The 24,337-nt window shown below is 40.1% G+C and overlaps 1 protein-coding gene across 5 annotated transcripts in view; it reads right to left on the reverse strand.

The window, feature by feature from the left end:
* Rtn3 (reticulon 3) overlaps window positions 1–19,944 on the reverse strand; it is a 57,397-nt gene extending 37,453 nt beyond the window's left edge. For 3 of the 5 annotated variants that reach the window (NM_001271487.1, NM_001271486.1, NM_001003934.2), the window contains exons 1-2: window positions 19,592–19,944; window positions 4,464–4,520 (exon numbers count right to left, since the gene is read on the reverse strand). In NM_001271487.1, the coding sequence (NP_001258416.1) occupies window positions 4,464–4,520; window positions 19,592–19,736 (202 nt within the window). In that variant the 5' untranslated portion in view covers window positions 19,737–19,944. The remainder of the gene's footprint in view (window positions 1–4,463; window positions 4,521–19,591) is intronic. The other 2 variants (NM_053076.3, NM_001003933.2) reach the window with 1 other exon arrangement.
* Window positions 19,945–24,337: the final 4,393 nt, after the last annotated feature.

A 24,337-nucleotide genomic window follows, 5' to 3' on the forward strand; every position in this document is an offset into this window, starting at 1 on the left:
CAGTACCAGCAACTTTCAGCCATAGCATCCAAATAGGAAGTTAGCCAGCAGACAACTTTGCAGCCAAGCAAGTCCTAAACAAAAAGTTTCTTTTGTACAAAGAAAAATGTTTTGGCTTAAAAAAAATTTTTTTAAGAAAAAGGCTGTAACTGGCAAAATGTTTTTCTCAATGCTTTGCCCCAAAGTTCAGTGTTGCAACTTCCTATTCCAGACACTCATTGCCAGTCAGACTGAGCATGAATGCCCCTGATGCTGCTCCACTTCTAATCCTCAATGGTGGATGGAGCCTGTCTTTCCATCTACTTAAAAACAACAACAAAAAAAGTTTTCTAAAGAAAATAAAAGTATTTTCCAGACTCCACTCTCTTTAAAGCTGAAACCAAATTTCAATTTGATTTTTGTGTTTAATGGAAGGCTTCTTCTCCCAATAATAGTACATTATATAACTAATAAAATAGGAATATTGTCAAAGTTCTACCTCTTTGCGCTTATGGATTTAGTATCAACTTCAACATTACATCCTAAATCCTAAATGGAGCTACTTATTTGATCATCTGTATCACAGGTGCAGTAGTTATATATGAAGGGACTCTGGAGTCTTTGGTCTGTGTGACTCTGAGCCAGGCACCTCACCATTCTAAAGCCAAGTTGTTCCACTGAGCTAGTGCCTTTCCTTCACCACTGGCTGTGAGTTAATGATCTTCATCTTCAAGTACTAGCATGCTAAAGAGTCCCTAAAAATTATCTACATACAGTATGTCTTGCCAATATCTTTATGAGTCTTATATTGGAAGACACCATCAACAGTCATTCAATTCGGAAACACTTTTAGGAAGTGCCTGAAGTTTAGCTCTACTTGATGGAAAATGGAACCGAGAGGCAGGGCCTACTCCCAAGCACAAGTTAACTATGAATTCCATTGGTATATTAACTACAAATATATTTATTAAAAAAACTTGACTTCCTAGTTTATATAACCTGTCATGGAAATAAGTTAATATAATTTATTTTGTAAAAACATGAGTTTTACTCAATACAAATTAATGACATCTTCCTTCCTTCCTTGATACATGCATATGTCCCTGAAACCTGATAATGGTAAATAATCTATATTTCAGCATTAAAAATATAAAATAATTTTTGTTGTTCACGGACTGAGCCTGGTCTTTCTGCATGACAAGGTAAAACCTTAACCACTGAGTTATAGTCCCAGCCCACAAATCATTTTTAAATCTAAAAATGTTCTAATGAATGACTGCTATGGATTGTATGCTATGGTTTGGATAGATAAAAAAGTAGCATGTTTGCAACAAGACTAAAGGGTTACGGGATACAGAAAAGATTAGTTGGGTTAGTAATAGGGATTCAAGTTCCCTGCTGGTGGCAACGTCCAAAAAGGCTTCTGTGAAATCTGACTGCTTTAGCCCCAGGGTTGTTTTGTTTTGTTTTGTTTTTTCGAGACAGGGTTTCTCTGTGTAGCCCTGGCTGTCCTGGAACTCACTCTGTAGACCAGGCTGGCCTCGAACTCAGAAATCCGCCTGCCTCTGCCTCCCGAGTGCTGGGATTAAAGGCGTGTGCCACCACGCCCAGCTAGTCCCAGGGTTTTAATTGTTAACTGAATATAACCAAATATACTTCTTTTTAAAGGCAGTCTAGAAATTTCCATTATTGGCGACCCTAAAGTACAATTAATCATCTGCCAAGTGGCTTCTTCACACAATGAATGAGCTGACTTCCAGACTACAGAGCTCCCCTAAACTGACTTTTAAATCCTTTAAAAAAATATTTATTTATTTTATGTATATGTACACTGTAGCTGTCTTCAGGCACACCAGAAGAGGGCATTGGATCCCATTACAGATGATTGTGAGCCACCATGTGGTTGCTGGGAATTGAACTCAGGACCTCTGGAAGAGCAGTCAGTGCTCTTAACCGCTGAGCCATCTCTCCAGCCCTAAATCCTTTTTTAAAACTTTTTTTGTTGTTTGAAAGGGAAATGCTACTAAAGAGGCTGGGATACAGCACTATTAACTGCCTTTACATAAGGATGCTCTGAATCTGCATGCATCAAAATAAAATGCTTTGGTAAGCAAAAGAATGATCAACATGCTCTTATGAAGACTAGAATGTACTGTAACCCTGAAGCTACTTAAAAGGGAGGCTTTGATTCCTTTTCCTTATTTTTGTTCTACTGTGGTGCATGTGTGCTGTTTGCAAGAAGGGGCTAAGAGAGCTATTTCAGTGTGACACTGTGTTTCTAACCCTGTTTACTAGGAACTGCCTTGAGTTACATCACTCACTGTCTAGGACATCAACTATTCCCTTTCTGGGTGAAAAGCGACTCAAATGCAGGATGTATTTTTCAAAATCTGAAATATTTACAGCTGAAGGAAAAAATTATTTGTTTTACTTACAATACGTTATTTTTTCTTCCAGATTAGAATAAATTCAACATCTATTTGTTTAAATTATCAACTAATGAGAAGGAAATAGCTTAAAAATAGCCATCTGGTTAGATTTAAAATTATCAGAACAATATAACTACTTTTATATATGTGAATTACTTATGAGCTCACAAAGCTTCTATCTTTGAAAGTAAGCACATAAGACACTTAGCTCATAAGATAGCAGAATTATGATTCTGATATTTTATTATCTTAAAATCATACAATTAAGGATATTATAGCAGAGTTAGGAATGCTAAGTTATCAGTCTGAATGAAACCATTTCATAAAGTTTTCATCCTTTCTTTTTATAATTTTAAAAAGATTTCTATTTATTTTGTGGGTACAAGTTTTACATGCTAAGTGCACTTTGTGCCTAAGGGGACAGAAATTGTCACTGGATCCCCTCAAACTAGATTTATAGTTATAAGTTGTCACATGGGTACTGGGAACTGAACCTTACTCCTCTGCAAGAACAGCTAGTACTCTTAACCACTGAGCTATCTCTCTTCAAACCTTAACTTTTAATTTTTACATTGTTAGATATCTAACTCAGGGCCTCATGTATACTAGGCAAGTGCTCTAACTTGAATTACATCCTCAGTCCTGTGTTTTTATTATTATAAGCTCAAAGTCTTTCTTATGAACCAGCATCCAAGCTGCAGAAAATCCCAGCTAGAACAATGAATATTTTTCATAGAACTTTTGAGATCTATCTAGTGACTGCAATTATATGTGATCCCCCAATCTTAGGTGATGCTGGGACTAAATCCAAGGATTTGTGCATGGAAGGCAAGTGTTCTATTATTGAGCTATTACAGTCTAATCATCTTATCTTTAAAAAGTAAGTTTCCCATTGACCTGTATTCGGGTTTAGTACCACAGTACAAATAGAATGCATTTTACATTATAATCAACAAAGCATACATCATGCTTTCCAAATTTTTGGCAAGAGCTGCTATATTAACTTAAGATATCTTTCCTATTGGTTGACATTTTGTGTGTGTGTGTGTGTGAGAGAGAGAGAGAGAGAGAGAGAGAGAGAGAGAGAGCGCTTCTTGCTGTGCACTTCTGGCTGGCTTGGAATTCACAGAAGATCCTCCTGCTTCTGCTTGCAGAGTGGATTTTTTTTTAAGTCACTGCTTAATCTCTAGGATAAGGAGCCTTAATTGATATAAGTCAACTGACTTGTTCAATATTTTCAAACATCTGAAAACAGCCTAGCTGTTGGGATAAATTTCATTCAGATTTGCATTTAACCCTTGTAGCTAGGCTGATATTTTGTAGGTCATTGGAAGCATACTTTCATTCTTCTTCCAAATAAGTTCAAGTTAATAAGTGCATGCTGGGATTGAAAAGTCCCAAGCGCTACATGCAAACTTTTAATATTTCAAGGATTTATTTTATTTTTAATTGCATGTGTGGTGTGTGTGTGTGTGTGTGGGGGGGTATGTATGTGTAGAATTCAGTGCCTGTAGAGGCCTAAAGGGGGCACTGATCCATGAAGTTAGAAATACAGTAAGTTATCTAACATAAGTGCTGGTAATTAAACTAAGGCCTCTAGAAAAGCAACAAGAGCTCTTAATTGCTGCACTACCATTCCCAATACACTTTAAACTGTATGCGTGAGATAATTCATGGATGGAGATCAGAGGATAACCTATGGGAGTTGATTCTCTCCTCCTACCACGTGGTTCTAAGGACTGAACTAAGCTTATTAGGGTAGGTGACAGGCACCTTAACCTGAGAAGGCATCTCACTGGCCAAGTTTTTAATTTTTAAGTAATAGTCAATGCTACATTTAAAACTTCGGTATAAATGGTTCACTCAGCTTCATTCAAGTATATTAGTCTTTACAGGGAACTACTGGCAACTCTTCAGTAGAGAAAGGACGGACTAGTAGTTAGTTTCCATTTTAAGAAATGTGGGGCAATAAAAGATTCCCACCTCATCCTCAGCTACAGCCTCTTTCTTAACATTTTTCTTTTTATTAATGTGCAAAAAAAGTTATGGACTTGCCTTGTGAGGTCGAAAATATAGATACAGGCTGAGAGGAAGAGGAAGAAACAAAGGAATCTGAAAGAAAATATACAGAATGAGAATTTGACAAGCCCACACAGGAATCTTCATTGTAACCTTCTTTTTCTGGAGGGTCAAACATTATCATTTTAACTGGGCTTACTGGCCAAAGAAGACTCAAACTTTATTCTAGTGACTGTTTTCACTCACCTGCCAGTGCCACCTCATTTCACTCCCAGGATGCACTTCTACAAGTTCACCAAGTCAATCTCTTTAGACAAGCATTATCACCTTCAGGAGGAAAGAGGAAGCCCTACCATTTCACAACAGCCACAACCTCAAGAACAGACTCTCCTCTGCTGTCCTCTGGCAAAGTGTTTTCTAAGAACTAGTTGCCACTTGCTTTAAATAATTTCCAACTACATCCAGAAGCAATAAGTCATTAAGATTAGTACTTAAAATATTTAATTGGCAAAACCTGAACCTCAATACTTTAAAAAAAAAAATCACAATTCACTGGTTAAATAGGGCTGAGAAATCTTTCAGCTTTGAGAATCACACTCCTCTCATCTGTCAACATATAAAAAAAGTAACATATACATAACATCTTTTTTATCTGCTCCATAAACATACTCGTTAACTAAGTAGTGAATGCTTCCAGGAATCCATCCTACAAAGTACATATGTGTACAGGGACATTCAGTAAGGGCACTGGTTTTAAACAGAAATAATGTAAATGACTACCAATAAGTGACTAGTTAAAAACAACATCTACATAATTAACGTGGTGATCTGGAAAAGAGTGAAGTACAAGCTTTATGGTGATGCCTTCGCAGGAGCACAGGATCCTAAGATGGAGATCATCCAAGTTCACAGGGACCAGGACAAGCAACAAAAAAACAGGTGAAGCTGTGTCTACTGATATAGCCAGCATATAAAATATAAAAATACATTCACTGTGCTCCCATGTGTTCAGTGCAACAAAAGGGACTATTAACATAAGGGATTAAAAGTCTGAGGTGAGGGGCTGGTAAGATGGCTCCGCGGTAAGAGCACTGACGGCTCTTCCGAAGGTCCTGAGTTCAAATCCCAGCAACCACATGGTGGCTCACAACCATCTTCAGTGCTGTCTGAAGACAGCTTCAGTGTACTTATAAATCAATCTTTGGGCCAGAGTGAGCAGAGTTGACCAGAGTAAGCAGAGGTCTTAAATTCAATTCCCAACAACTAGATGAAGGCTCACAACTATATGTACAGCTACAGTGTGTACTCATAGACATTAAATAAATAAATACATCTTAAAAAAAAAAAAAGTCTGAGGTGAAACCTGTATGAAGATCTGTAACCCCAGCACTTGACTGGGATACATGAGATTCTGGCACCTTTGTCTCTGCGTCTCTCTCACACAAACCATGAATGATGGAACATACTTTTGAATCCCAGTGCTCAAGAGGCAGAGGCAAAGGCAGGCAGATCTTTGTAAGTTCAGGTTAGTCTGATCTATATAGAGTTCCAGGCCACTGGAGTTACATGAGACCCCATTTAAAAAAAAAAAAAGTGAAAGAGGAGAAGTTGTTGTTTGGGATAGAAGGAAGATTTTGCTTTTGGTACTTAAGAAAACATGATCTTTTCAGCAAAAAGTAAAATATATTAAAAAAAATTCTCACTGGATGGTGGTGGCACACACTAATCTCAGCACACTGGAGGCAGAGGCAGTCCATCTCTCTGAGTTTGAGGCTAGCCTGGTCTACAAAGCAAGGTTCAGGACAGCCAAGGGTACACAGAGAAACCTTGTCTCAAAAAAAAAAAAAAAAAAAAAAAAAAAGAGTGAGACAGAGAGATACCAAAACTGCTCAGCAGTAAAGGTGCTTGACAATCCAAATTTAACATTAGAGCTCACATGATACTAGATAACTGTTGTCCTCTGATCTCCATATGCTCTGGGACATACATGCACCCATATAAATACAGACATACACACAAAACACTCCCTGCAAATGTACTAAATATACAAAATATTATGCATGAATTCTTTTTTCTTTCAATTATAAAAAAGTTTTCACAAATATTAAAGTTATACTTAGAAGACTGTTTTAAATAACTAAGCCATAGAAGTACCTGTAAGTTTTAATCAAGGAAAATTATTTTGTAACAAATATAGAGTGTATTAAAATCAAGCCAGAATTTGGTGGGGACCAGATAGTTACTCATTAATTCAAGACCAGAAGTTTGAAATTCACTTCCAATTGCTTTAAGATAAATTATCACATACATTCTCTTTTTAAATAACTTACTGTTACTTTAAATTATGTATATCGGGCTGGTGAGATGGCTCAGTGGGTAAGAGCACCCGACTGCTCTTCTGAAGGCCTGAAGTTCAAATCCCAGCAACCACATGGTGGCTCACAACCACACAGAATGAGATCTTATGCCTTATTCTGGTAGCTGTCTGAAGACAGCTACAGTATACTTACATAAAATAAATAAATCTTAAAAAAAAAAGAAATTATGTCTATTTATATATGGGCATGTACACATGAATTCAGGACCCTGCGGACTCTTGAAGAGGCCATTAGATTCCCTAGCAGTTGTGAGCCACCTAGTGTGGGGTGCTGGGAATCAACTCTGCAAGGGCAAAATGTACTTCTTCAAGGCTCTCTCCTCTTTTTTAGAGGAAAATGTTTACTATCTCTTGTTCAATGTTTCCAAATGGGTCCATTTCTATATGCAATTACTGTTAACATTAAATTTTAACTGATCAGTTTAAATCTAAACAAACAGCCAGTTGTGTTGGAACACACCTATAATCCCAGAATTCAGAAGGCTGAGGTAGGAGATTGTGGGCTTTAAGGACAGCCTGGATTTCTTGAAGAATATCCCAAACCAAAAATAAATGTGATAGACCTGGCTGGGGGCTGGGGGCTAAGTACGGTCTTTAAGCTTTAAGTAAGCCCAATGCAAAAAATAAAAAGCCTATGAACCTGGCAGTCATATGCTGGTTTGTTTCTATTATAACCCCCACCCAGTGGAAAATTCCACCCTGCCAATTTGTATGCATAACATCTGTTCTGATAGAGAACAGAGATAACCAGCAGTTTGCAACAATATTGCAAGAGGTTTCTAACTTACAAAATCACATTATATTCCTATTCAAATCTACCCTACAGGTAAGTGAACTTAAGAACGCAACCTTAATCCTCAAATACTAATGGAATAAACTTTCTGTAATAGCCAGTCAAAGCTAAAAAAAAAAATACCAGTAGCTAGTCTAATGCAGTTAGAGACATCGAACAGGCATAGTGTGAGTTGTTGGAATGCAGCAGGGACAGCCAGTAGGGTAAATAAAAATCACTCCAGAAGAGACTTTACAGTATTAGGTGAACCAGGGCCAGGGGAGGAAGTGGAGACAAGCATTCTTCTGGAAGGAAGGAACTGAACAGATTCCAAATGCCTTTAAATATCTAAATGATACATTGTACAAAGAGGACACTGTCACATATGGGTTTTTTGGGGGGAGCATGTATGTGTTTGGAGACAGAGTCTCACTATGCATCTTCTGAGAGTGTTGGAATCCCAACCATGTGCACTATACCCAATTTTCACACATGTTTTAAGAAGAACTCAGATCTAAATTGGAAATCTCCTGCATAAGTCAGACACAAGATAGTACATACCTGTAATTCCAGTACCAAAACAAAAACAAAAACAAAAAATCCAAAACAATCACTACTTTAGCAAGGCAGAATGAAGACAACTTGGAATCTCCTGATTGGATGCTAGAAACTAGAGAAATAATAAAGATAATGGAGGAAATGATAATGGTACACACCTGTAATTCTGGCACTTGGAAAGCAGAAATAGGAAAATCACTGTGAAGTTTGAGGCCAACCAGGATGACACAATGTGACCTTGTTTAGAAAGAGAAGGAGGAAAAACAAAAAGGAAAGGAAGCAAAGAAGGAAAAGAAAAAACCTGAAGGACTCAATGCCACTAATGAACACAAGGGATAGCTTATATTCTGTCTCTTTCAAGGTTTAGAACAGGATCTCACTGTGTATCTCAGGTTAGCCTGGGACTTGGTTTAGTTCGGAAATCAGTATGTTAAGACTAGATTCAAACTAGTAATCCTCCTGACTCAGCCTCTCAAGTGCTGGGATTCTAGGAATGTGTCACAACTACTGGTTTATATGGTGCTGGGGACTGAACACAGACAGGGTTTTGTGCATCCTAGCCAAGCGTTTTACCAACTGAGCTACATTCCCAGACCCAGTGCCCGTTTCACCAGCCTCAAAGACATGCAGGGCATCATCACATATTGCTATCACTCCTTTAACTTGCAGAAGACGACAGCTTCTCAGACTTTTCTGGCTTTATGATCTTGAATGTGTGTGTGTGTGGTGTTGGTATGTGTAAATATGCAAATTCTAGGTATACCTGCCCATAGGCAAGGTTGTGGGGCCAGAAGCAGACATCAGGTATCTTCCTCTGTTCTCCACTATTTTTCCTCCAAGGAACCCCAGGATCTGCTTGTCTACAAAGCTGCTTTCTCTCAGATGCTGGGGTTTCAGAAATGTGCGTCAAACCCATCTTTTACTTGAATGATAGGGATCTGGACTCTAGTTCCTGTGCTTGTACCCAACTGAGTCATCTCCCCAGCAGGTTGGCCTTTTAATTTATTTATCTATATTGTTAACATTGATTATTGTAAATTTCCCAGGCTTGGGTTTGGAGGAGAACCACAAAAAACAAACAAACAAACAAACAAAACCAAAAAAAGTGCAGGAGGAAGGAAAAGCTGCCGTGGATTAGGAGTCAAGGTGATCTTGACAGTTTTGAGGAATACCAATCAATACATTTTTACAGAATATCTTCCAATTAGGGTCTGACTTTTTTTCTTTCTGGTTGGACTGAAATGATAGGTTTAGAGCAAGAATATCACAGAGATGAAGGGTTATCTTAACCTTTGAAGGATTAGTACCAGTAAGATTTGCAGTGGTGATGAAAGCCTAACTTAGGCTGTTTGCTAAGTTTCTCCAGGACAGTTCTGCTTTCCATCCAAATCACAAACATGTAAGTGTGGAGGTTGGACAACTTGCAGGAGTTGGTTGTTTCTACCACATGGGTTCTGGGGACCCAACTATGACAATGGGTTTGTTATTAAGTACCTTTACCTGCTAAGCCAGTGGTTCTCAACCTGTAGGTGGAGAACACTCTGGAGTTACAATGACTCTTTCACAAGGGTCATCTAAAACCATCCAAAAACAGGTATTTACATCACAATTCATAACAGTAGCAGAATTATAGTTATGAAGTTGCAATGAAAATAATTTTATAGTCTGAGGTCATCACAACTTGAAGAACTGTTTTAAAGAGTTACAGCATTAGGAAGATTGAGGACTGCTGTGTTAAGCCATCTCACCAGTCCAGGTTTTTCTTAAACAATGTATTACTTGTCAGGTGTGGTGGGCATTCTTTTAATCTCAACATTCAGGAGGCAGAGAAAGGTGAAACTCTGTAAATCTGAGGCCAGCCTAGTCTTCAAAGAGTTTTAGGAAAACAAAAACAAAATACAACTCCCTCAATATGTATGTATATAATACACACACAACATGTGTGTGTATACACATGTCATACGTGTGTGTGTGTGTATATATATATATATATAAATTTTTACTTATTTGTTGAGTTTGGTCTTTTATTATCTATTGTAATGCTAAGTGTAGGCTCCCAGGATTTGGTTGTCCCAGAGATGAGAGTCTACATGTAGACCATGGCCCCAAGTTATTTCTAATTGGTAAATAAAGATGCCAATAGCTGGGCAAAAGAGACATAGGTACAGTTTAGGTTTCTCAGGCTTGGGTTTGGAGGAGGAAAAAGGAAGAAAGAAAGAAAGAAAGAAAGAAAGAAAGAAAGAAAGAAAGAAAGAAAGAAAGAGAGAGAGAGAGAGAGAGAGAAAGAAAGAAAGAAAGAGGAAAAGAAAAAAGGCAAGGAAAGGAAGGTACAGGAGAAAGAAGTTGCCATGGGTTAGGCGTCAAGAGAACATAGCCTTGAGGGCTGACCAATTGGAATTAAGAGCAGTCCAGATGAATTAATAGTAAGTAGTAAGTAATAATTTAGAATTATCAATAGGAAAGTAGGTTCTAATAATATAGAGGGTAGGTATCTGCTCATTTGTTGTGCTGCTTAAGGCTTATTGTAAATATAAAGGTTGTGTGTTATTTTTATCTGGGAACTAAATGAAACCCCAAGTCGGGATTAGTTAATTTCCACAACATATTGGTGCCCAATGTGGGTGTAGGGGTTTGTGTGTGCCAGGCACTTAAGTCACTTCCTTCTTTCTACTATGTGAGTCCCAGGTATGGAACTCAAATCATCAAGCTTTGTGGCAAGCACTTTTACTGATCCATTTTGCCAGCCCTAAACCAGCAGGTTGAGCTTTTTATTTATTTATCTATAGCTAACACTGACTATTGTATATTTTGTTTGTTTGCTTGGTTGGGTGACTGGAGTATTTTTAGTAAAAGCTGCTTCAAATTCTAACCATAGAGGCAGTATATATGTTTATGTGAAAGAGATCTGAGCCTTAAACTCCTTGATTCTAGCTAGTCTACTAACTTAACTATTGCTAACTTTGTGGCATGGCTTAATTTCTCTGAGCCTGTGTCTCCACCTAGGGTGTGTTCTTAACTCACAGATAAACAATACAAGTCTTCCTTCTATTGAATATAGCCTCCAAAGGAATAGCCAATGTTTTATCTGTCTTCCTATCTCCCAAAATCCCTTAGAAAGAGCCTTAATATGCTCAGCCGTTTAATTATTATATGTGGGCATGACTTAAACCAATAGGCAAATATTAATGTATCAAAATTATTACCAGCCCAGATTGCCACACACCTGTAATCCCAGCTGCTTGTGGAGTGAAGGTTTGAGAACAGCCTCTGCCACAAGTGAGTTCAAGAACAGCCTGGGCAACTTGGTGAGACCTTGACTAAAAATAAGATGTACAAAATCAATGCCCATTGTTGAAAACTTTTGCCATAACAGAACAAAAAGGTTATGTATTAATTTTGCTTAAGAGGTTTTCCAGAATACCTTTCCATGAATCCTGAAGGAAGAGCTGCTAATGATGAACGCCAAGAACCCACATGTATCCCTCCTGGTTATGTTTCAAAGATGTTTTTACAGGAATAGTTTGATTTCAGAAAAGAGGTAAGAATATTCTTTGAAATTAAAAACAAAAACAAAAATCACCAACAAAAAACTACCATTAAAATGGTCCACCTGCTAATGATTAACCTTTCGCCACCATGCCCGGCAGAAAGGTTTTTGTTTTTGTTTTTTAAAACAAAACAAAACAAAACAAAAACATAACACTTATTTGGAGACAATTTAATTCTGCCAAGAACTAGGAAATGCTCGTTCTAGGACTATCACTACTTTAAAGAGAAGTGTCTTTCAAGAGAAATAATGCTTGGCTCAAACAGAATTGATAAACTTAATTTCCTCTTTCCTCTAACAACAGGCCACTAATTCATTCATTACCAAATTTCACCTTACAAGTGCTTGCAACAGTCACCTGAGTAGAATAGATGACTGACATTATGAGGAACAGTTTCCTCACAGAAGAATTTAATAAAGCAGCATTATTCCTGCTACTATTTTCAGACCATCTTTAAAATACTAAAAGGCAAAAAGTGTTCAACACAAAAGCAGTGCAAAGAATAAATGAATAGCAACAAAATAAAAACACTAGAATTCTTACCTTAAACTATGTAAATAATCACCTGGTGACCTCAAGTTAGGGTTAAGGTGCATCCACAAATAAAATCAAGTCACTGGACAGTGTTGGCTCACGCCTTTAATTCCAGCACTTGGGCAGCAGAGGTAGGTGAATCTGAGTTCTAGGGACAGACTAGTCTAAAGGGCAAGCTCTAGGCCAGCCAGGGCTACAAGGAAACCCTGTCTTGAAAAACAAAAACAAAACAAATTGAATAAGTAGGTGTTTCTCTTAAACACATCTGCTGTGGCAAGCATTTTATAATGTATCATAATTATATTTACTATGGCCAGAAGGGTACAAAAAATACTTAAAACATACTAATGTTATGCCAAGCCACCTAGGAAACAAGTTGCCCCCCTCCTTACTTTTTTTTGTTTTTGAGATAGGGTTTCTCAATATAGCTTTGGCAGGCTAGAACCTGATATATAGATCAGGTTAACCTTGAATTCACAGAAAATTGCCTGACTATAAGTGCTGGGATTAACAATGAGCATCACCAAGCCAAGAATTATTAAAACTTTATTTTTTTTAATGGATAGATGTCTGGAGAGATGGCTCAGCAGTTAGGAGGGTACAGCTTTTGCAGAAGACTGGGGTTCAGTTCCCAGAACTCATACTGGATGGCTCACAACTACTTGTAATTCTAGTTCCAGGGGAAATCTGACACCTCTGGCTTCTCTAGGAACCTGCACTTGTATATACACATACCTACACACATACACATAATTAAAAATTTTTAAATATGTATTTAAAAGAGTGGCTGGGAATACATAGCTCATTGGTGAACTTCATGTCAACCATATAGGCCAGGCCCTGTACACACACCTCAGTACTAGTGGAAAAAACATCACTGATTTTTCTTTTATTGTTAAGGAAGAGTAGGATTTTTCACCTGTAATTCAATTACTATTCTACGTGCAGATAATTTGTAACTGTCCGATGCATCAAGTATTGTTAATAAATATTTTGAACTAGTTTTAAGTAGTTTGCTTTCAAGGACACAAAAGCATCTAGTTCATACAGATGATGTGTACTTTAGCCCTTCACATTAATCACTACTATTACTTGCTAACATTCACTATAGGCAAAGTATGTGTGCTTAATTTTCTTTTTTTTAAAAAGATTTATTTATTTATTATATGTAAGTACATTGTAGCTGTCTTCAGACACTCCAGAAGAGGGAGTCAGATCTCGTTACGGATGGTTGTGAGCCACCGTGTGGTTGCTGGGTTTGAACTCTGGACCTTCGGAAGAGCAGTCGGGTGCTCTTACCCACCGAGCCATCTCACCAGCCCCTTAATTTTCATAACAACAATTACTATCATTTTTATGAAGGGGAAACTAAGGCACAGAATTTGTACAACAGCAATTATTAAAGAGATAAACCCAAGGGCTGGAGGTATCTTTCAGTGGTTAAAAACACTGGCAGAAGAGGGCTTAGGTTCAATTCCCAGAACCAACATAACAGCTCACAACTATCTGTAATTCCAGTTTCAAGGGATCAAACACACTCTACAGACATACATGCAGGCAAAACCCCAATGCACTTAAAATTGAAGAGAGAGAAAGAGAGAAACCCAAAAGGCACATGCCTTTAATCCCAGCACTCCAGAGGCAGAGGTAGGAGGATCTCTGCAAGTTCAAGCATGGTCTACATAGTGAGTTCTAGGCCAGCCAAGGCTAAACAGTGAAGCCCCCTGTCTTTTTTTTTCTTTTTTTAGATTTATGTATTATATATGCAGTGGCCTGCCTTTATGTATGCCTGCAGGCCAGAAGACGGCACCAGATCTCATTTCAGATGGTTGTGAGCCACTATGTGGTTGCTGGGAATTGAACTCAGGACCTCTGGAAAAGCAGCCATTGCTCTCAACCTGAGCCATCTCTCCAGTTCCAAGCCCCCTGTCTTAAACAAATAAAATTTAATCATTAATTAAAAAGGGATAAGCCAGAATTGAAATCAGGTAATTTTTGGTGCTCACATGTTTGTTGGTAAATGTATGATGCTACCATGGATATAGTCAGGAATGAATGTAATACTGACATTAATAAAAACAAGTGGTAGGATCCTTATAATTTAAGGGTTAATACGGTAAATCCAAATTACAGAGTTAATGTTTGACTGACTGTTAGAACAAAGCATGAAATGAGGCCATGAATAGAACACAGAACTAAGTTTAGAGAGAGAGAAAAGAAATAGTTACAGCAAAATATTTTTCAATTGCCCATGCTATTGTTTGAGCAAGTATCATGAAGTAAAATGTAGCTTTATTTTGACATTATGATTTTCATAAAAGTAGTTAGTCTTTGGCAAATTATAAAATTTCAATGTTATAAGTATTAAAACCATATTTAAAATTCAAACATAGTGCTGAAGAGATAGGCCATCAATTAAGAGCACTGGAAGTCTTCCCAGAGGACTGGGTTCTAGTCCTGGCACCTACATGGTGGTTCATAATTGTGAGTCCAGTCCCTGACCATCAGCAACCTGATGCGTGGCCTGTAAGGACACTAGACACACATGTGGTACACACACACACACACACACTCAAGCAAAACAACCATAAACATAAAATAAAATTCAGACAAAACAGGTATAGGGCAATTCTCACTCTGTAAAGAATATTACATATTTCTGCCTTTTTTTTTTTTTTTTAACCTTCACCCTCAAATGTCTGTCTCTGAAACTCTCATCTCCTTCAAAGGAAGAACTCCAGGAAAGCATCCTGGCCCTCGCCTTCTCTCAGAGTTTACACCACAGTTTACTATTGCTTTAACACCTGCCACACTGGGCTACAGAGTGCTGTTGTTTCTAAAGAAATCACTATTTCTAAACTTACTGGACAGGTCAGTCAAAATTGAACTTAGTAAAGAACACGGAGTAAGACTGACAGCAATGTTTGCATGTTTTTCCTACAACCACAGCTCATATGATCTGCTGATTAGGATTTCCATGTAATCAGGACCTGACAACCACAGCAGAATTTTTAGGAATCATTTAAGATGTGTTAAATTTTAGAATAATAAACTACATCTTATTTTCCTCTTGCCAAACCTTGAAGCATCTTCTCTGAGAGAGGGAAGCATGGAAGAAGGGGAATGGTGACTTCACTGCAGTATTTTTGTTTTTGAGACAGGGTTTCTCAGTATAGTCTACCCAGACTGGTGAACCTCCTGCCTCAGTGTCAGAAATACAGAGGCGATAGGTACACATTCAGCTTTATTGGAATACCTTTATGAAGACTCTTTGTTTTCTGTTGTTGCTTTTTGGAGACAGTACCTTATTATGAAGTCTTGACTGGTCTGAAGCTTTCTATATAAAACAGGCTGGCCTCTTAACTTAGAGATCCATCTGCCTCTGCATCCTGTATGCTACCAAACCCAGCTGTTTTAAAAATGATTTGTTGGCTCCCAATGGAGGAGCTAGAGAAAGTACCCAAGGAGCTAAAGGGATCTGCAACCCTATAGGTGGAACAACATTATGAACTAACCAGTACCCCGGAGCTCTTGACTCTAGCTGCATATGTATCAAAAGATGGCCTAGTCGGCCATCACTGGAAAGAGAGGCCCATTGGACACGCAAACTTTATATGCCCCAGTACAGGGGAACGCCAGGGCCAAAAAGGGGGAGTGGGTGGGTAGGGGAGTGGGGGTGGGTGGGTATGGGGGACTTTTGGTATAGCATTGGAAATGTAAATGAGCTAAATACCTAATAAAAAATTAAAAAAAAAAAAAAGCTGTCTTTTGGCTAAAAAAAAAAAATGATTTGTTTGTTTGAGACAGGGTTTCACTGTGTAGCCATGGCTCTGTAACCAGGCTGGCCTCCCACTCAGAGATCTACCTGCCTCTGCCTTCCCAACACTGCCCAGCTTTTAAAATAATATTTTTAGTTTAGAATGTAAATGTAATTCACCAAGACATAGGACTTTTTTTTTAACTTAAGTGGGAGACAGAGAGTTGTGCTTATTATGGAGGTCAGAGCAATGGTGGGAGGCAATTTTCTTCTTTCATCATGTGGGTCCAAGAGTTCTAACTCAGGTTGTTAGGCTTAACTGCAAGTGTCCTACCCACTGGGCCATCTTGCTAGTCCCATACGACAGACTTTTATATTCAAGTAGTCACTTGACCAACAAGAACCCACTGGGGCTACTTAACTATTACTACTTTCTTTTTCTTTTTTTTTTTTTAAAGATTTATTTACATAAGTACACTGTAGCTGACTCTGAAGAGTACCTGTCAGATCTCATTACAGATGGTTGTGAGCCACCATGTGGTTGCTGGGATTTGAACTCAGGACCTTTGGAAGAGCAGTCAGCGCTCTTACACGCTGAGCCATCTCGCCAGCACCCCATTTCTACTTTCTGATAATCAGTTAATTAACAATGAGCAGTAGTTTATGATAGGACATTTAGTGTGCTTTTCAGGTATTCCTTTTCAGCTTGTAAACTTGATGAGTTATTCAACAGAAACCCATTGAGTACTTCTGTAGTTACAGATAGACACTGTTTCAAATGCCAATAGTGGGGCTAGGGATGTGTCTTAGAAGTTTACCTAGCAGCAAAATGGCCCTAGGTTCCCTCTATAACACTGTAAGACAAAGAAAACAAAACAAAACCCTCACTGAGTCAATAGTGACAAAATGTCTACAGTTGATGTCACAGAAGCAATTTTATACAAAAATTAAGAAAAATGGTCATACTAGGCAATTTATACTGTTAGGAAAGTACAAGGCAAACACATCTACGCAGAATACTATTTCAAGATATAAATTTCTCTGTTGGCAAAATGCCTCATTTTAGAATCTTTCCCACTACCAAAAGGGGTATTTTAAAAGGCAGTGGTGGTGGCAGTGTTGGCACACACCTTTAACCCCAGGACTCAGAAGGCACAGACAGGTGGATCTCTGAGTTCCAGACTAGCCAGGTCTACAGAGCCAGTTTCAGGTCAGCCAGGGCTACACAGGGCTACCTCTTTTTGTTTTGGCTTTGTCTCTCTCTCTCTCAAAAAATCGAAACAAATGAAACAAAGAGTTATGTTAACAACAACAACAACACCATCACCACCACCCCAAGCAAGGTAGCTTGGCATAGTGGCTCACACCTATTATCTCAGGATTTGAGATGATGAGATAGGAGAGATTTCAAAGCCTGCTAGGATATGTAATGAATTCCAGAAGAAGACTCTTTATTAAAAAACACAGGGAAATGGCAATAATAAAACTGTGACAATGTGGCATGTGACATGAGGGAATGATAGCAGAAACACAAGCTAAACAAAAATACTGCATGTTAATATATCAGTACTGCTAATATAAAATTCACAGGGTGGCAGTACATACTTGCATTCCTCTGGCACACTAAGGGAGCCAATCCCTCTGACAGTGCATTAAAAGAATAAAAATGTTGATTCGAGGGCTGGTGAGATGGCTCAGTGGGTAAGAGCACCTGACTGCTCTCCCAAAGGTCCAGAGTTCAAATCCCAGCAACCACATGGTGGCTCACAACCATCCATAACAAGATCTGACTCCCTCTTCTGGTGTGTCTGAAGACAGCTACAGTGTACTTACATAAAATAATAAATAAATCTTTAAAAAAAAAAAAAAATGTTGATTCGTGATGGGTGTGGTGGCATGCACCTGTAGTTCCCATGGAGGTTGAGGCAGAATCATCTTGCATTCAGGGCTAGCCTGGGCTACTTTGTATTAAAATTTTTTTTCACTATTTGATGACAACCATAGCTAAAAATTTAATTCTCTGAGTGCTAGCTAGACTGATTCCTCAATACTTAACATTTGATCTTCAGCACAAAAGGCCAACTTCTGAAACCTAGACTTTTATCAGAAATTTGGAAATTAGGACTAGGCCAACCAAACAGTAAGCAGTGATTAAAGGCAAGTCACTAAGTTATAGAAAAGCCACCGTTTATCTGGAAAATAGCCCAAAATGCAAAAATTTGAAAGAGAAATGCTGGTGGTTTAAACAGAACCAGGGTTCAAAATATGCTGCCTCATTCCCTTTATCTCCAGAAAACTTCCTCCCATACCATTTATCCAAATGGCCATTCCCATGGAGAATTCTGCAGGGCACCAAAGCTCTCAGACAGGTGGAAGGCCAGTATTAGGAAACATGAGAGAATATATTTAATGCTAAGATCAGGAATATTGTGTCATAATTCAAGACTGCGCTGGAGTCAACAAAGCATTTTCTAAACCTCTTAAAATCCTTCCTTTGACAAACCGAATTTTTCGCCAAAGACTCAGTTCTCTTAAGAACCACCACCTGCCAGTGGTGCATATTTTTCCTCAAGAAGGCATCTGCACTGCAGATCTCTCTGATCTGAGTCGAGCTTGCCAGTCAGCTCCCACCAGCAGGCAGACTTGTATACAAAAGAAACTAAAGGAGGCCGCCAGCGTCCCTCCTAGTCTTTTCACACACAAGAGAGAAGGGGGTTCAAGCAGCCCAGGCTTTGTCTGAATTCTTTCCCCTGCAGCAATCGTTCCCTTTTGTTATGCTGCTATTGAGAATAGGCCATCGAAAACAAGAAATCAAAACATGGTGATGGCTTGGCAAGACTGTATTTATTATCTTCTAGAATATAGCAACTGACTGCGTGTCCCCACCCCCACGATGCACCACCGGTGAAGAGCCGGCTGTGTTGCAGATGCAGCCAAGGATCCATCTTGGACTATCAGCAGCTCCCTCCCAAATCTTCCCATGCTATTCTCATCACGCCTCATCTACCTCAGAGTCTCAGAAAAAAAAAAAAAAAAAAAAAAAAATCTGGCATTCAGTTTAGCCAAAAACAGTAACAGAACTTCCTGATCCTTCTGGCGAACAAAAAAAAAAAAAAATTTTTTTTTGGAAGGCTATATCATCCATTTAAGATTGTGTCAACCGGTCTGCAAACCTGCAACGCCACCTTTTCCACCACTACCCCTCTCAAAATCCTAGCGACTTCATTTCTCCTACGTCCCACCTGTCACAATCCCCTGAGGCTCGCTAATCCTGCTCTAAGTCACCCCCACCCCCCGACCCACCCTAGGGCTCTCGGGCCTCCAGCACTCGATCCATTGGGTGCACATAGCCTTTCTCCGTTTTCACCCCACTGCGGTGCCCTCCCTTGCAGGGGGTCAGCGTCAACGCCCACTCTAGTTCACCACCCCGCCCCCAACCTGTTTTCTTCACACCCCGTTATTTCCTCACCTCGGTCCTTCGCTCCCCTCCCCCTTAGCCTGTTCCTCAAATGCCCGCCAAGAGACTAAAGCCGCCCACGGCCCAGACAGGTCGCTCGCCCCTTCCCGGAGACCCAGTAGCTCGCGCTCCCCAGGGACCAAGCCCCACGCGCGCCTCACCCGCACACGAGGAGCCGCAGCTCTTCGCCCCCAGGGCGGGGCAGGCTCCAGGGCTCCCGCCGCCGCCGCCGAGAGCTGACGGCTCGGCCCCGGAGGACGACGAGGAGACTGACGGGGACTGAGTGGCCGCTGACGACTCCGCCATGGCTGTACGAGCAAGGGCGGGAGAAGGGTGAAGAGAGACGTAGGGCGGGAGAGTGGGAGGGGACACAGAATAATCCAGCAGCTGGCTCTCCGAAGTTCCCGGCGACGCCTGTTCGGAAGACTGACTCCGACAGACTGACTGACTCAGCCGAGCTCCGCAGGGAGAGAAGGAGTGCGAGCGCGCATGCGCACAAAGAGCCTGGACGCGCGGGCGGCGGCCTCGGAGGCGCGCAGCGACGCAATGCGCAGGCGCAAGAACTGTCCCTCTGCGCTCCCGCAGGAAAGGACGCAGTGACTGGGCCCGCGGGTGGGGCAGGCCTCTCGGGGGTGAGGGGTAGGGGGTGGGGGAATGGGGGAAAGCCTGACGTAAGGGGCGTGGCTAAACTCTAGAACCGGCCCGCCACTGCAGCCCCTGCTACAGATTAACCGTGCCCAGTCTCCCCACCTTCCACTTGTTTATGTGAATGTTTTCTAGCTGGCAGATTATGTTTCTTTATGCCTTCATAAGCTACAAATTTTTTATTATAAATCCTAATTGATGTCTTTGCCTGATACGTACCAGCCTGTGACTCCAAAGAGTACAATATTTAAAGACCCCCCCTCTGTAATGTTCTTTTTGAATTATCTGGTCGTGTCGTAATATCGCCCCACCGAGGCAGGCATGGTACAGTCCCATGTTTGATAGGTGGAGAAAGATGCTAAACAGAATGAGAAACTATTACTCATTCCAATCACATTGCAATGCAGGCACAGAATCGGCTTCATATTTTTATCTTGTTTTTCTTCCCAAAGAGGCTTCAGGTTGTCTTTTCTCTGAGCTATGTTCTGAGCTACAAAAAACATACTTTGGAAAATAAAAAAGAAGCTGCCGAGGAAAGGAAAACCAGGAGAAAACGTCTTGGTTGGGACTGGGGGAATGGAGTGGACATGAAATGAGGTATTAAAAATGAGGCACAGATACTCATAATACTGAATTTTATTCATGTCCTAAGATGAGTCCCCCAAAAAATGACATTTGAAACTGGACATCAATTTATGTCAAATTTTGTTCTTTTTAAATTTTAAGTACATAATGATGATAAAGCTGTGGGATTTGATGTTGCTAAGTAGCAATCTATGACCCAAAGTGCAATTGCAGATTCAGCAAATTCTGTAAAGATGCTAACTCACAGAGGGAGCGCTAGGCAAGCAGGCTGCTGCAGATGGGGAACAAGCTGTGGACCGCATCTGTCCTAGACAGTTTTTTAAGGTCAAATAAAGCTCAGATAGCATCTTGGTTGTTGCAGTGTTCTGAAAACGATCCAGGATATTTCCCAAAATGACTCTGGAAAATATCTTACTCTGTCACTCAACGGCAGGCATCAATTGATAGTGCAGCAAACTGTCCCCCGATGCTGTTGAGTGCCAGAGAACGATGGCAAAGGGAACTGTATGCCAGTAATCAGGAATCCAATTACTTATTTTGGTGAATGCTTAAGTATTTTTTTCTTAAAGTCTATGTTAAAGTCAGGCATGCTGGATAGTTCTATGTTACCTTGAAATCTGAAAAGAGGGAACCTTGATTAAGAAAATGACTCCAGCCAGGCAGTGGTGGCACACACCTTTAATCCCAGCACTTGGGAGGTAGAGGCAGGTGGATTTCTGAGTTCAAGACCATCCTGGTCTACAGAGTGAGTTCCAGGACAGCCAGGGCTACAACAGAGAAACCCTGTCTCTGGAAAAAAAAAAAAAAAAATGACTCCAGGGCTGGTGAGATGGCTCAGTGGTTAAGAGCACTGACTGCTCTTCCAGAGGTCCTGAGTTCAAATCCCAGCAACCACATGGTGGCTCACAACCATCTGTACTGGGATCTGATGTACTCTTCTGGTGTGTGTTTGAAGACCGTTACAGTGTACTCATATAAATAAAATAAATAAATCTTTAAAAAAAAAAGAAAAGAAAAAGAAAATGACTCCATAAGATCAGGTGGTGAGCAAGCCTAAAGGATATTTTTCTTAATCAGTGATCAATGGGAAAGGGCCCAGCCCATTGTGGGTAGGAGCATCCCTGGGCTGAAGATTCTGGGCTCTATAACAAAGCAGGCTGAACAAGCTAGAGAGCAAGCCAGTAAACAGCACTCTCCACGGCCTCTGCATCAGCTCCTGCCTCCAAGTTCCTGCCCTGTTTGAGTTCCAGTTCTGACTTCCTTCAGAAGTAAGTAGAATAAACCTTTTCCTTCCCATGTTTGTTTTTTGTTTTTTGTTTTGTTTTGTTTTGTTTTTGTCACTGTTTTGATGCAGCAACAGGAACCCTAACAAAGTTGTACCAGTGTAGTGGGGTCTTATGACAGACTGGATCATGTGCCCTAGCTCTTCCCTCTTGGAGTATGAAAGTGCTTATTTTTGATGTTACAGGAACCCACAGTTGAGAGACTTTAAAACGTTTTTAAAAAGAGATTTTAGAGTTTTACAGAGAGTTTGGATTTTAAAAGAGACTGGGTATTTTTTTTTTTTTTAAAGACTGAAAACTTAATGAGTGAATTTGTAAGGCTGTGGGACTTTTTCTTTTTTTTTTTTTTGTTTTTTTTTTTTGTTTTTTGAGACAGGGTTTCTCTGTGTAGCCCTGGCTGTCCTGGAACTCACTCTGTAGACCAGGCTGGCCTCGAACTCAGAAATCTGCCACCACTGTCCAGCCTATGGGACTTTTTAAGTTTGTAAAATGTTTCATCCTGTGATGTTTATATTAATGTGTGATCTTGGGGAAGAAAGGAAAGGGTATGACTTCACAGTGATTTGTGTGTCAAGTTGACTAGGGTCAGTTGTATTGGATATCCTAAAACATCAGGTGTGGCAGCACAGGCCTGTAATCCCAGCACTCCGGCAGTTGAAGTTTAACGAGGAGAAGGGGGCTTGAGGCCTTATTTTAGGACTAACAGGAATTCAGTAAAAATTTTTTTTGGGTGGGGAATGCCCCAGAAGAAATGTCTGTGGCCCTGGCTGGCCTGTACTTCCTCTGTACATGAGGCTGGCTTTGAATTCAAAGAGATCTACCTGCATCTGCCTAAGAGTTGGGACTAAAGGCAAATGCTATCATACCTGGACTTACAATTAAATTACAGGCCCACACCATCTTGTCCAGGTCAGAGACTAAAAAAATTATATTTATTTTCATGTGTATGTATGCCCTTGTGTGAGTTCATACATACCACCACATGCCTGCAGAGGCCAGAGGAGGGCACTGAATCCTCTGACGATGGAGTAGTGGGTGGTTGTAAGCTGCTGAGAAGTGAACGCAGGTCCTCTGCAAGAACAGGACATGCTCTTTACCACTGAGCCACTCCTATAGCCCAATAACAACTGTTTTTAAAGGTGATCTTGTGGGATTTGTCTTTTCTGTGACTGACTGATTTTACTCAACACATAATGACTGCCGGTTGCTGCTGCAAATCACAAAATTTCATTCTTTTATCCAGAAGTATATTGTACATATATACCACATTTTCCTTATCTATCCATTCATTCACTGACTGACATGGTGGCTGAATTTGTATTCTAGCTATTATGCATAATGCTGAAAGAAACATGGAGAGCCAGAAGTCATGACATACTCCTGCACTCAAGAGGCTGAGATAGGAGGATAGAGAATTTGAGGCCAGCCTGAAAAATATACTGAGACCCTGTCTCAAACAGAACAAAACACAATATGGGCATCTGAGATGCAACGATTTTCTTTTCATCAGATATATACCCTGTATGGGGGTTGCAGGATCATATTGTAGCTCTGCTTGGAGTATTCTGAAGTACTTCATATTGCTTTTTTCATATGCCTGTACTAAGCTGCGCCTACACCAAGTGCATGCACATTCCCCTTCCTCCACAGCCCTCATCTGTTTGTTTTGTTTCTTTTTGGTACTAGGAATTGAACCCAGAGCCCCTTACGTGGTATACAGGTCTTCTACCACTAAGCCATTTCCACAGGCTTTTGTTTGTTTGTTTGTTTTGTTTGGCTTGGTTTTGGTTTTAGTGTTGGTGTTTTTGAGACAGTTTTTTTCTGTGTAGCCCTGGCTGTTCTGCAACTCACTCTGTAGACCAGGCTGGCCTCAAACTTGGATATCTGCCTGCCTCTGCCTTCAAGTGCTGGGTTAAAAGTCATACACTCCCACAGCCCTTATTAATTTCAACTTTTGAGTCTCTGTGTGTGTTGAAACAGAGGCTTACTATGTTGCTCAAGTTGGCCTCAAATTCTTTATCCTCCTGCCTCAGCCTCTTGAAAATCAGGAATTACAGGTCCGTGGTACCAGGCTAGGTTATAAACATCTGTCATTAATATATCCATGTATATATTATGCACACATGTATGTACATGCATATTAAAAACTATGGATCAGAGTGGTGGTGTGTATACCTTTAATCCCAACACTCAGGAGACCAATATCTGGTCTACATAGTGAATTCCAGGACAGCCAAGGAGAAACCCTCTCTCTAAATCCTACCTGTCCTAAAAAAAAAAAAAAAAACCAAGCCAAAGTAAACCCAAAACCCAACTATGAACAGAGCTGAGTCCTGGAGTTTATGCCCAGAACTGAAAAAATTACATATGCTTATGAGTTGTTTGACAATGGGG

This window comes from Mus musculus, chromosome 19, assembly GCF_000001635.26.
Source record: "Mus musculus strain C57BL/6J chromosome 19, GRCm38.p6 C57BL/6J".
Lineage (NCBI taxonomy): Eukaryota > Metazoa > Chordata > Mammalia > Rodentia > Muridae > Mus > Mus musculus.